The 14,017-nt window shown below is 42.5% G+C and overlaps 1 protein-coding gene across 1 annotated transcript in view; it reads right to left on the reverse strand.

The window, feature by feature from the left end:
• The window catches only part of ABCA12 (ATP binding cassette subfamily A member 12), a 126,771-nt gene that overhangs the window by 51,341 nt on the left and 61,413 nt on the right, over positions 1-14,017 (reverse strand). The window contains exons 24-28 of the mRNA XM_065413187.1: positions 6,812-6,926; positions 4,792-5,121; positions 3,553-3,622; positions 3,322-3,456; positions 2,339-2,494 (exon numbers count right to left, since the gene is read on the reverse strand). Of these exons, the coding sequence (XP_065269259.1) occupies positions 2,339-2,494; positions 3,322-3,456; positions 3,553-3,622; positions 4,792-5,121; positions 6,812-6,926 (806 nt within the window). The remainder of the gene's footprint in view (positions 1-2,338; positions 2,495-3,321; positions 3,457-3,552; positions 3,623-4,791; positions 5,122-6,811; positions 6,927-14,017) is intronic.

Genomic DNA, 14,017 nt, shown 5'->3' on the forward strand with positions numbered 1-14,017 from the left:
CAGTCCTCGTCCTCAAAGGAAACCTGCACAGCACCTTCCAAGGACAAGCCTGGGAGCCTACATTCGTAACTTTGCTAGACACTAAAATTCACGGGCTGAACAGAGACACCAGTGGATTTATGGCTTATTACAGCAATCTATGATCCACGCAACCCCCCCACCTCCCAGCAAGCTGCCTCACACCCTTTCCTTTCCTCCCTATGACTGGAGGGTTGTCAATGGGCCATTTCACCTTGAATGGCCCTGGAAATGTGTGTTAACTACTTATGTTAAACCATCTGTTCCACCTTGTGTTTAGCTGTAACACTTGGACTACATTTCCCAGACCCGAAGAAGAGCTCTGTGAGGCTCAAAAGAGTCGCTTTCTCACCACCAGAAGTTGTTCCAACAAAAGATATTATCTCCCCCACCTTGTCTCTCTACAGCTTATAACAACACATACCAGTACAAATTAATCTGTTTATAAGTGGCCCCATGCCCATGCCTCCCATGCCACCTAACGCAAATCATGCTCAATAAATACACATCAGTCTGAGGAGGGAGGGTGTGTCGAGTGCACAGGGCACTTAACTGGGAGTCAAGACACCCGGGCGCTATTCATGGTTTGATGACTGACCTTGCTCAAGACACTTCCACTTGCTGTGCCGCTGCTTCCCCCCACCCCCTTTGTTTTCTTGTCTGTTTGAAGGGTGAGCGCCTTAGGACAAGGCCTGTCTCTCTTTTGGCCTCACTGGGGGTGGGGGCGCAATCATGGTTGGGGCCTCTAGGCACTTTTTTGTAAAAATTAATTATTATCATTAGTAGTAATAATGATGCTAATTTAACTGTCTGCATTGTACTCTCATTATTTTAGCTGCTGCTATTCCTGTTCATATTATAAAAAGCCATTATTTGAAATAATAAGCACCCTAGGAACACGAAAAGCATTATATAAGCATGAAGTGTTTAACCCATCTTCACTAATCAATCAGTTTGTTCAACACCCCTGTCAGGAAGGTAGGGAAGGGTTACAGTGTTAACCACATTTTACACACAAGGAAACTGAGGCTATGTTTACACTAACACTTTTGTTGGTAAAACTCTTCTCGGTCAGGGGTGTGAAAAAAACACCCCCAGCCAATGTAAGTTTCACCAACAGGAGCACAGAGCACCGATGTGCACAGAGCTCTGTCAGTGGGAGACGCTTTCCCACCCATATAGCTCCCGCCGCTCACTGGGGGTGGTTTAATTCCATTATATATGAAATTAATGAAGCTCTCTCCCATTGGCATAGAGCGGCTACATGGGAGGCCATATAGTGGTGCAGCTGCAGCCGTACAGCTTGCTGTTGTAAGGTCTCTAGTGTAGACGCAGCCTTACAAAGAGGTGAAGTGACTTGCCCTAGGCCCCAGGGGGGAGTAAGAGTGAGGACTAAAACTCAGCAGATCCTGGCTCTGAGCTCAGATGCTTCTGAAGACAAACTAAATAAGTTTATGTTACAAACTGATTAAAAGGAACAGATATGGAATTAAGTATCAGAGGGGTAGCCATGTTAGTCTGAATCTATAAAAAGCAACAGAGGGTCCTGTGGCACCTTTAAGACTAACAGAAGTATTGGGAGCATAAGCTTTCGTGGGTAAGAACCTCACTTCTTCAGATGCAAGATATGGAATTATGTCCTGCCACCCGTAATCCCTTGTCTGACATAACGCCTTAGGTCCTGATCCTGAAAACACTTGCTACAAAGCAGAGTGAGAAGAATCCCACTGGTTTTCATACAATTTCTCAAGGCAGTAAGTACTATGGCTTGATAGCAGTTGTGGGATTGGATCCATCACCCACTGAAGTCAATGGAAGGGGTTTTTCGTTACGCCTGTAGTTAACTAAATAATATTAGCACAACTTTGCAGAATTTAAGGTATTCCCTAAAACAAGCATAGGGCATGCTAAAAATACCAAGCAACCCATATTTCTGTATCTTAGGTAAACCTAGCAAGCTTTTAAATACACGCATCCCTTTTGCCAAAGGCAAACCTGCATCTGCATGCCCGAACTAGGTAACTGCACACTTCTAAGATTGCATGTGCCAGTGTCAAGTATGCACATAGACACGGTAGAGCAGGTGTACTTAACAAGGTCATTCTGGTTCTAGATAAGGAAAGGTTTCAGAGATATCCCTTACATTGAAAAACTGGGCTACCACCGCAACCAGCAATATCTCTAGTACAGGAATGGACTTGTTAAGTGTGCCCTCTGGACAAACATTGCCTACACATGACATGGCGCCCCCCTTTGTAAACTTAGCTTCATATAGCTCTTGCTTGGATTACCATCATTAACAATTCGAGTATGCACGTACACATCTTATTGGTGAATGCAGCCTCTTTTCTTAGCAAGAGTTTGGTGAAGAGGAGACTGCATCTTTTCTCATTCCATAATGGTATGTAACCGTAGCGTTCGGCCCAGTAGGATGGGAGCAATGGGAAATACCATGGGGCAGCCATGCCATATTTTCCTGCAACCATAAACAAACAAAAAAAGAAGGAAAGAAACAAATTAAAGTATTTGCTCGTGGACATCGTACAGAAAGTACTAGCTGAGACTGCGCACTGATGAATAGCAAAGATAAAGTCCGAAGGAGTTGATTCTCGCCTTGATGCCCACGTGTACTATTCGTAACTCCTATATAGGATTTTTCTCTGATTGCATAGTAGGAAGTATTGGGTAATATATTATCCTGAGTAATTTCATAGTCAGATGGATGGAGCACTTTACTTTTCTGCCCAGGCCCACTGTAGATGTCTGTGCTCTGATAGAGCCTTTCACCAGCCAGGGAAGGGAAACAAACACCACACCGAAGTCCTTTAAAGCCCCTTGCCTCAGGGCATGAGTTGTTGTGTGAAATGAAAGGAGACGTAGGACACAAAATAAAACAACTCCACTGACAAATGCTGGCTACGTCCCCAAAGGCTTTTCCCTCACTTCCATCAGCCAGGGGAAAAGAGTACGCAGCCTTCCCCAGCCCAGCTTCCTATGTAGCCCACCTAGCCATGTGACCGGCAGGGACCCCCTAACCCTTTCTAGGCTGCTGCGTCACCCTGTCACAGGTTCATTACTCCTCTCAGATACCCAGTCGCAACTGGAACCCAAGGACACCCCCCTAAGTTATTACTTTGTGTCACATAAAGTTAAAAAGCAAATCGCGCCTCCGTGATCCACAAGTGGAGGGTGCCTCCAAATACAGATCTACCCACTCCCATGAATTCTGGAATCCGCCAGGGCTGATTTATAATTTTCAAGAGAGACTGCGTGGCAGATGCTTGTAATCCTTTGCATTCTTACCTGGGAAAACGTTCCTAATGTACCAGCCCAGAATGAAATAGATGAAAGAGTCTATCAGAATTAGCCAGCACATCCAGCCAAAAGAAGTATTGTCGCCAGTCATTGGTGAGCTATACATATTGTCCCATTGCAGGCCTGAAGTAAAGATATAAAGAATATATTGTGAAATATGTTGATGAAGTATCACAGTCATGAAGGAGCAAAACTTAGTTTCATATGTGCCCTACATACCTATGCCCTGTTCCTCATAACGAGCAATGTACTGACTTGCATAACTGAATGCAGTTGGGGACAACAGGCTCTGTGGAACAAATTGGAAAACGAAATTACTGAAGAATTCACAAAAAAACCCTTCATTGGGCCTGATCCAGTGGCCAGAGATGTGGATGCAAATCTTTCCCCTGACTTCAGTGAGCACTGGATCCAACACATTCTTGACAACATTTTCAGTGTTGGTCTCTAAAATGGTCTCTATAATTTTGCATATGCAGTTGCTTCTTTGTGCAAAAACATGCATTTGTACTAAAAAATCAGATAGTTAGATATCTTAAGCAAGCAGTATTCACAAATAGAGGATTTTGGTCGATAACATTTTTTGAAAAATTGCAACTTTGCAAGTTAATCAGGCAGTCAGAATTACTTGAAGCACGGGGCAAAATTAATCCACTGAATTCTGTGGACTTATGTTTGCTTATGCAAGCAATGAATTTGGCTTTTGGAACCTAAACATCTATGATTCCAGAGAAAAAATTTTCTCCAGTAGGAGGTTTTTACTTATGAGACTAATGCCTTGTACTTTATACAGTCCAGGCAATGAGAAAGGTACTCCTGAATGCCACAATGACACTAAGACCCAGATCCTCAGAGGTATTTAGGCTCCCAATTTGAATTGAAATCAGTGGACGTTGGGAGCCTAAATGCATTTGAAGATTTGGGTGTAACTGCTTTACATTGTAGGATCCAAATGGAGTGCAGGATCTGAGGTTTCCATTGCAGGACAGAGATGGGTTAATCAGTGAGATGTTTTGCCCCTCCTGCTAAGTCCTTTCATTCCATATCTCAGTTAAGAAAAGAACTGATCATCCTGTTTTTTCTCTTTTGGAGCAAGCATTACATTATAATTCTTGAGTTCTGTTTTCACTACTGTGTAAAGGGGAATTGGAGGTTTGTGCAATTAAAGAATTGGCAGGACCAGGTGTAATGAAGTCAGCAACCTTCCCTTAAAGCTCTGCCAGAGCCCCTCATTTCTATCCATAACAGCCTTGCTATTCTAGCCGTGGGTAGCTCTTGATCAGAACCTGCCAGTCCTGGAGAAGTCTACTTTGCGTCACGTTGTGCAGTGGCTTGGTGATGTCCATAAACAGAGTCTAGAATGAAGCCACCTGGCTCACATTCATTTGGGAGCACCAGAAGCAAACGTCTGCTCCCAAACACTCCCACCCCTTTATTTTAATGAGAAAAAAAACTTACCAGCAGACTCTTCACTGAGAAGCTCAAATGATTCTCAATTACCAGCAGCACAATGAAGGGAGAAAAGGTGAGGCTGTAGATAAGGCTGCCAACCAAGGCGGCAATGTTGGTGTTGTTGAAGAAGACACTGATGAGGTAGCACATGGCTATGATGGAGAGGCTGTAGTCCATGAGGTACAGGAACAGGATCACCACATTGATTTTGGGCAGGATGTTGCCAGCTTTCAGAATAATGATAAGAAACGTGACTGTGATTAGAAGGAAGGTGGCGCTTTCAATGAACCAGGCAATGAAATGGCTGCTGGAGTTGACACCCATCATCTTCATGTACTATGGAAAGGAAGGCCGAAAAAGGACAGCTATTTACTAAGAGAGATTTCTGATTATATACTTGTCACTGAAATACTTCAACATACTCTTCTCACACTCTGGAGAGTGCATGAAATTAGAGCATGCCCTCTGATTTTGGCATATGCTCTACTTATAAACCAGTGTAGCCTAGCAAATTTGCATCTTCAGACCATCCTGTGTTTGCAGAACAGTCCAGTACAAGAGTGCCATGTCCCAGAAGGTGTATATGGCCCCCAAAATCCAATGCAACTACTAACATTAGCCTCTAGTATAACCGTATTTGTTGCTTTTCTAAAACATTTTGGGTATATTTTAAAAGACTAGTGAGTGGTTTCACTGCAAAGACACTTTTAAAATCTCAGCCAATGAGCTCATTGTAAACGAAAAAGTCAATTTCCCCATTTCCCTCTTACCTAACACTAGAAATCCAGAGCCGCCTGGTGTAAATAGACCCAGCTGCAACAAAGACTCACTCATTTACATCAGCTGTGAATCTGGCCCTCTCGGCTTTAGGAGCTTAAGACTATTATGTGCTGCAAGAGAAACCACATTCACAGCTCTCTTCTATAACTGATGCGATTGGTTACATTTCTAACAAGCCTGCAGCTACTTTGGTTCCCATGGAAAATGGCATCAGAATAAGCTGCGATCAATTAGATCAATCAATTAATTGGTTTGGTTTTCTTTTTTTTTTTTTTTTTAAAAGCTCATTAAATTTCCTTCAATTTTTGTAAGTGTCCATTAGTTTAAGACATTTTTTGGTGATCCAGCAGCTGTTTCCATGGGAATGGTAACAGGAACAGATCTGAGTTCTTGTTGATTGCTGAGGGTTAGGCTTGCAAAAGCCCTTTGGCTCTTCAAGCTGTCGTACATGTTCACTTTGAAAATCCAATTAAATTATGGTAGGGAAAAGAGCTTCACTTTGCTTTCAATGCAGTATTTTCCCTCTGGTAGGTGCGATGAGCGAAGAGCTCCCTTTCGCTAGAGATGACGTAAAATATGACGCCTGGGGCATTCTACTGCCTGGGGGCCAGCCCCAGTTTCAGCCTCTCCTTTAGATACCCAGGGAACATTGTGTCTGCTGAGTTTGCCAAACCCTCCTGATCACATGGAGTCTGGGTCCAATCAGGGACACAAGAGACAAGCCATGAGACTTATGTGACTAGATTGCCCTGAGCGACCTTTCATGAAAAATCAAGATGACAAAAGCTTTGCGAGACAGTTTACAGAAACAGAGCAGCTCCAGGAAACCATTGCAGCAAGTTCAGAAACACAGGTTAAACCTGAACCCCGGCTGTGTGTCAGTTGATTTTAGGTTGGAGTTGAACATTTCACATAGCTGTCCCCCATTCCTCACTGAAAAAACCCTCTAATAACGCATCGACAACTTGTCATCCCCACCCACCCAAATGGAAACTCGCAGCAGAAGAGTTGGTTTATTTGCCAAAACGCTAGTCAGCCCCCAGCTCTCATTTTAACAAAGAAAGTAAGAGATTTCCCTTCAACTGTGATTAATTCATTTCATTGACTCCATACATTTACATGTTTAACATGTGCATTTTATACATTGAAAACAGGGCTTTTAACACGTGTGCCGCTCCAGTCAAGGTCACATCATCTATCTGCTACATTCTAGATAGAAAATCTAGTCATAATTTCATTAATGTACCTCATAAAGCCTTAGATCTTTCTCTTGAACAAGCTTTTTCACAAAAGCAGCTATAAACAGTGACCAGGCAGCCATCAAAGCAAATGGAAGAGAGTAGGTCACACTGCTTAAGAACCTGTAAAAGGCAAATGCAGGATTTAGCTGAATAGAAAATGTGCTAGATGAATATACTTCTCAAACTAATACTCTTTGCAGAGGAAAACCATGCTCATATTTTTAAATGTAGAGTATAATTAATATTAGAATAAGGATATTTTGCACTTACATGGGATCTTCTAGCCAAGAACCTCCAAACAGTTTTAAAATATGAATGAATTAACCCTTTTTACCCTGCTATCATGTAAGTAAGTATTATTAGTCTGATTTTACAGCTGGGGAAACTGCTGCACAGAGAGATTAAGGCCAACATTTTCAAAACTGTGTGCCTAAAGTTAGTCACCTAAATCCAAAGTGCTGGGAATTCATGACTCCGAATGAAGTTAGTCAATACAGTCAGCAGATGATTACCATTTCTGAAAATCAGGTTGCTTATTTCCCTGCCTATTTATGGATTCAGGTGCCTGACTTGACACCCACATTTGAAAATTGTGGCCTACGTGTCTTGCCCAGTGTCAGACTGTGACAGAACCAGCATTAGAATCCACGTTTCATGACCCCCAGTCGTATGCTTTAGTCAGCAGACTTTCCTTCCGCTCAAAAGGAAGTAGTAGTGGTAGTCAATTGAACCTACTGTATTTGAAAACAAGATTATTAACTGATTGTTTTTCCACAGTAGATTAACTTTAATGAACATATAGTATATTCCCTTTCTGGTGAAAAAAGCCAATATTAATTCTGCAAAAAGTCTCAAATGAAACTATTTCAAACGAAATAAAAATTTCATTTTGTTCTGAATTGTTTTCGTTGAAAACTCAAAGATGTCATAAAAAGCAACCTATTTTCATGAAATGTTTTGATGTCGATAAAACTGCATTTTTCAACTAAAAAGAACGTCAACCAGGTCTCCAAATTTCAGCACTTTCCGTATGTTACGGTACAATGACATATGAGATTGCCACAACTCTGCCTGTAAAATGGTAACTGAGTGGTAGCAGTTGATGAATGTTGACTTTATAACAGCTTCTATTGCAGCGTCATTCCACAGCTCCTGGGTATTTTAATAATTGAATGAAATGGCATCTCCTGAACTTTCCAGGTGGGGGAAAGAGAATTGTGAAGGTGAGTTGTTTTCTTGGCAGCAAGAATGCGAGAAAAGCAGCATACAACTCAATACTAAGTGCTCCAGGAAATAGTTCATCACACTACATAATGATTTAACAATAAAAATCCATATTTTTGCCGTAAATAATTGACATTTTGTCTGAACTATTCCTGACCACTTCAGAGTCACAATAAGGTGGCAGACCATTTGCATGTGAATTATCTTATTGTAACCTATATTTAGGAGAATACAACTCTCTCTCTCTCTCTCTCTCTCTGATCAACATATAAGGTTAACAAGCGTCCTACAAGATACAGCTAGATTTTTAGCTCAAGTGGTACAAACTCATGCTTTTAGTATGAAATGTTGTGCATTAAGAACGGCCATACTGGGTCAGACCAAAGGTCCATCTAGCCCAGTATCTTGTCTTCCGACAGTGGCCAATGCCAGGTGCCCCAGAGGGAATTAACAGAACAGGTAATCATCAAGTGATCCGTCCCCTGTCACCCATTCCCAGCTTCTGGCAAACAGAGGCTAGGGACATCAGGACATCAGGACATGAGGAAGGCCTGCTAGGCAGAGATAGCGTTTCGAGGAGGGGAAAGACCCTATTTGGACACAGACTGGCTAACCTAGTGAGGAGGGCTTTAAACTAGGTTCGACGGGGACAGGTGAGCAAAGCCCGCAGGTAAGTGGGGAACATGGAGACCTGGGAGATGGGTCGGAAACGAGAGGGAGTGTGGGCTATATTGGCAGAGAGAAAGGAGGGTCAGGACAAAACTGGGAGGAAAGATCAAACCAGTATCTTAGATGCCTATATACAAATGCGAGAAGTATGGGTAATAAGCAGGAAGAACTGGAAGTGCTAATAAATAAATACAACTATGACATTGTTGGCATCACTGGAACTTGGTGGGATAATACACATGATTGGAATGTTGGTGTGGATGGGTACAGCTTGCTCAGGAAGGATAGACAGGGGAAAAAGGGAGGAGGTGTTGCCTTATATATTAAAAATGTACACACTTGGACTGAGGTAGAGATGGACATAGGAGATGGAAGTGTTGAGAGTCTCTGGGTTAGGCTAAAAGGGGTAAAAAACAAGGGTGATGTCATGCTAGGAGTCTACTACAGGCCACCTAACCAGGTGGAAGAGGTGGATGAGGCTTTTTTTAAACAACTAACAAAATCATCCAAAGCCCAAGATTTGGTGGTGATGGGGGACTTCAACTATCCGGATATATGTTGGGAAAATAACACAGCGGGGCACAGACTATCCAACACATTCTTGGACTGCATTGCAGACAACTTTTTATTTCAGAAGGTTGAAAAAGCTACTAGGGGGGAAGCTGTTCTAGACTTGATTTTAACAAATAGGGAGGAACTCGTTGAGAATTTGAAAGTAGAAGGCAGCTTGGGTGAAAGTGATCATGAAATCATAGAGTTTGCAATTCTAAGGAAGGGTAGAAGGGAGAACAGCAAAATAGAGACAATGGATTTCAGGAAGGCGGATTTTGGTAAGCTCAGAGAGCTGATAGGTAAGGTCCCATGGGAATCAAGACTGAGGGGAAAAACAACTGAGGAGAGTTGGCAGTTTTTCAAAGGGACACTATTAAGGGCCCAAAAGCAAGCTATTCCGCTGGTTAGGAAAGATAGAAAATGTGGCAAAAGACCACCTTGGCTTAACCATGAGATCTTGCATGATCTAAAAAATAAAAAGGAGTCATATAAAAAATGGAAACTAGGACAGATTACAAAGGATGAATATAGGCAAACAACACAGGAATGCAGGGGCAAGATTAGAAAGGCAAAGGCACAAAACGAGCTCAAACTAGCTACGGGAATAAAGGGAAACAAGAAGACTTTTTATCAATACATTAGAAGCAAGAGGAAGACCAAAGACAGGGTAGGCCCACTGCTTAGTGAAGAGGGAGAAACAGTAACAGGAAACTTGGAAATGGCAGAGATGCTTAATGACTTCTTTGTTTCGGTCTTCACCGAGAAGTCTGAAGGAATGCCTAACATAGTGAATGCTAATGGGAAGGGGGTAGGTTTAGCAGATAAAATAAAAAAAGAACAAGTTAAAAATCACTTAGAAAAGTTAGATGCCTGCAAGTCACCAGGGCCTGATGAAATGCATCCTAGAATACTCAAGGAGCTAATAGAGGAGGTATCTGAGCCTCTAGCTATTAGCTTTGGAAAATCATGGGAGACGGGAGAGATTCCAGAAGACTGGAAAAGGGCAAATATAGTGCCCATCTATAAAAAGGGAAATAAAAACAACCCAGGAAACTACAGACCAGTTAGTTTAACTTCTGTGCCAGGGAAGATAATGGAGCAAGTAATTAAGGAAATCATCTGCAAACACTTGGAAGGTGGTAAGGTGATAGGGAGCAGCCAGCATGGATTTGTAAAAAACAAATCATGTCAAACCAATCTGATAGCTTTCTTCGATAGGATAACGAGTCTTGTGGATAAGGGAGAAGCTGTGGATGTGGTATACCTAGACTATAGTAAGGCATTTGATATGGTCTCGCATGATATTCTTATCGATAAACTAGGCAAATACAATTTAGATGGGGCTACTATAAGGTGGGTGCATAACTAGCTGGATAACCATACTCAGAGAGTTGTTATTAATGGTTCCCAATCCTGCTGGAAAGGCATAACAAGTGGGGTTCCGCAGGGGTCTGTTTTGGGACCGGCTCTGTTCAATATCTTCATTAACGACTTAGATATTGGCATAGAAAGTACGCTTATCAAGTTTGCGGATGATACCAAACTGGGAGGGATTGCAACTGCTTTGGAGGACAGGGTCATAATTCAAAATGATCTGGACAAATTGGAGAAATGGTCTGAGTTAAACAGGATGAAGTTTAACAAAGACAAATGCAAAGTGCTCCACTTAGGAAGAAAAAATCAGTTTCACACATACAGATGGGAAGAGACTGTCTAGGAAGGAGTACAGCAGAAAGGGATCTAGGGGTTATAGTGGACCACAAGCTAAATATGAGTCAACAGTGTGATGCTGTTGCAAAAAAAGCAAACATGATTCTGGGATGTATTAACAGGTGTGTTGTGAGCAAGACACGAGAAGTCATTCTTCCGCTCTACTCTGCTCTGGTTAGGCCTCAGCTGGAGTATTGTGTCCAGTTCTGGGCACCGCATTTCAAGAAAGATGTGGAGAAATTGGAAAGGGTCCAGAGAAGAGCAACAAGAATGATTAAAGGTCTTGAGAACATGACCTATGAAGGAAGACTGAAAGAATTGGGTTTGTTTAGTTTGGAAAAGAGAAGACTGAGAGGGGACATGATAGCAGTTTTCAGGTATCTAAAAGGGTGTCATAAGGAGGAGGGAGAAAACTTGTTCACCTTAGCCTCTAAGGATAGAACAAGAAGCAATGGGCTTAAACTGCAGCAAGGGAGGTCTAGGTTGGACATTAGGAAAAAGTTCCTAACTGTCAGGGTGGTTAAACACTGGAATAAATTGCCTAGGGAGGTTGTGGAATCTCCATCTCTGGAGATATTTAAGAGTAGGTTAGATAAATGTCTATCAGGGATGGTCTAGACAGTATTTGGTCCTGCCATGCGGGCAGGGGACTGGACTCGATGACCTCTCGAGGTCCCTTCCAGTCCTAGAATCTATGAATCTATGAATCACCCCTGCCTAACCCTGTTCAATCCTTTTGGTTGGCCCGAGTGGAGTCAGTTATACTTCCTCTGTAGAATGATTGTCCAAGCCAACATGCTGCACTGAACATCCCTCACTGCTTTAAAATACATTGAAAATGGCTTTTCACACATGCTTTTACCCAGCTTGGATGCCGCCTCTGTAATAATTCTGAGACATTGCAATCCCAGGATTCCATTTCTTATCATAACTGTCGCACCCAGGGGCCAGATCCTCAGCTGGTATAAAGTGGTTTGGCTGTATTGAAGACAGCTGAGTTATGCTGATTTACACCAGTTGAGATCTGGCTCAAGGTGCTCAGAATCCAAAACTCCTTACTTCTGTGCCAGTCTGTTTATCAAGACTCATTCTGGTTCATACACCATTCATATTGCACCACTTGGTATAACAGGCAGTTAACCCTGACAGCTCAGTGCACTGAAATCTCATCTGTCTCCCCTCATCATTGTTGAGAGGCGGGTTACAACCTCATCTCCTCTATAGCTCTTGCAGCACCTGGGAGAGAGGCATATATAGCAGAACTGCACAGTCTGAACTGTGCCTACACTGGAATTGCTGGAACAAATAACAAATACTGAGACTTGAAGTAATATCAAGTAACTTAAAGCTCATATTTAGGCTGTGACGTTCTGTACCTCGGGGAACCCCCAGAACCCCCATGTTCATCCTTGTAAAATGATTGCGTGGTTTCCAATGCAAAGTTTGTCATGTTGGGTGTCTTCGGAAGGCTCATGATTCACTGAGCATTGTTGTTATGGTAATGTTATAGTAATCGTTGTTATAATAATGTTACAGGTTGTAATTTCATGTATATAGTTATGAGGCTGAAAATGTGTCCTCATGGATTAAAGCAAGCCCAGGCAAAAACTCTCCAGAAGCAGAGAGGCAGTTCACACCTCATCAGGGCATGTATGGGACAAACCCAGCCCAGCCTCACAGGAACAAAGGACATTGGCCTAGGCAACAACAAAGGATTTGTTGGACTCTCGAGTGAGTCAGTTTTGGACTGTGATGAGGTAACGCTCACCTGACTCGGGGGGGGGGGGGAGCAAAGCCAAGAGGGAAGAAAGGACATGATAAAAGGGAGAGACATTTGCCATGCTCTTTCTCTCTCTTCCACCTCCATCTACAGACATCACCACCAAGCAACTGAAGGGCAACCAGCCAGCCTGTGGTGAGAAGCATCTAAGTTTGTAAGGACATTGAAAGTGTTAAGATCAGCTTAGAATGCGTTTTGCTTTTATTTCATTTGACCAAATCTGACTTGTTATGCTTTGACTAATAATCACTTAAAATCTATCTTTGTAGTTAATAAATCCGTTTGTTTATTCAACCTGAAGCAGTGCGTTCGGTTTGGAGTGTGTCAGAGACTTCCCATGGGATAACAAGCCTGGTACATATCAATTTCTTTGTTAAATTGACGAACTCATATAAGCTTGCAGCATCCAGCAGGTATAACTGGGCACTGCAAGACGGAGGTTCCTAGGGTTGTGTCTGGGACCGGAGATACTGGCTAGTGTCATTCGGTTGCACAATCCAAGGAGCAGCTTACATGCCAGAGGCTGTGCGTGAACAGCCCAGGAGGGGGGTTCTCACAGCAGAGCAGGGTAAGGCTGGCTCCCAGAGTCAAGGATTGGAGTGACCTAGCATATCACCGGTCTGGATAACACCAGAGGGGAACATCACAGTGAGAGGAGGGTTACAACCTCATCTCCTCTATAGCTCTTGCAGCACCTGAGAGAGAGGCATATATAGCAGAACTGCACACTCTGAACTGTGCCTACACTGGAATTGCTGGAACAAATAATAAATACTGCGACTTGAAGTAATATCAAGTAACTTAAAGCTCATATTTAGGCTCATAAATTTACGGACTTTTTTTTGCTCAATAGATGAGTTTCCCAGCTCTAACCTACTATCTGCATTCATACACCTACTGGAATAGGCCAAGACTCCTGAAGTCTAATCCCAGCTCCGCCAGTGACTCGTTATGCCTCAGTTTCCCTGTCTATAAAATGGAGATAGTAATTTTCACCTACAGTACTTCCTACAGGAATTATGATGATTCACATATTTATATGAAGAGACAAAGCACTCTGGTGAAAGCCTCGCCCCACTCGAGTCATTGGGCGTTTTGCCATTGATTTCGGTAGGGCCAGAGTCTCATCCTGGATCCTTTAAAACAACAAAAAAAATATTTCTTTAAATCTTCATAAAGATTTTCTTTTTCTATTATGATTTTCTTTTCATAGGAGCATGGCTTCGAGGAAACCAGTAAGTCCCAAGCATTGTAATTATCCTGCTAATGTATAACA

The sequence above is a fragment of the Emys orbicularis genome, chromosome 11 (genome assembly GCF_028017835.1).
Source record: "Emys orbicularis isolate rEmyOrb1 chromosome 11, rEmyOrb1.hap1, whole genome shotgun sequence".
NCBI lineage: Eukaryota > Metazoa > Chordata > Testudines > Emydidae > Emys > Emys orbicularis.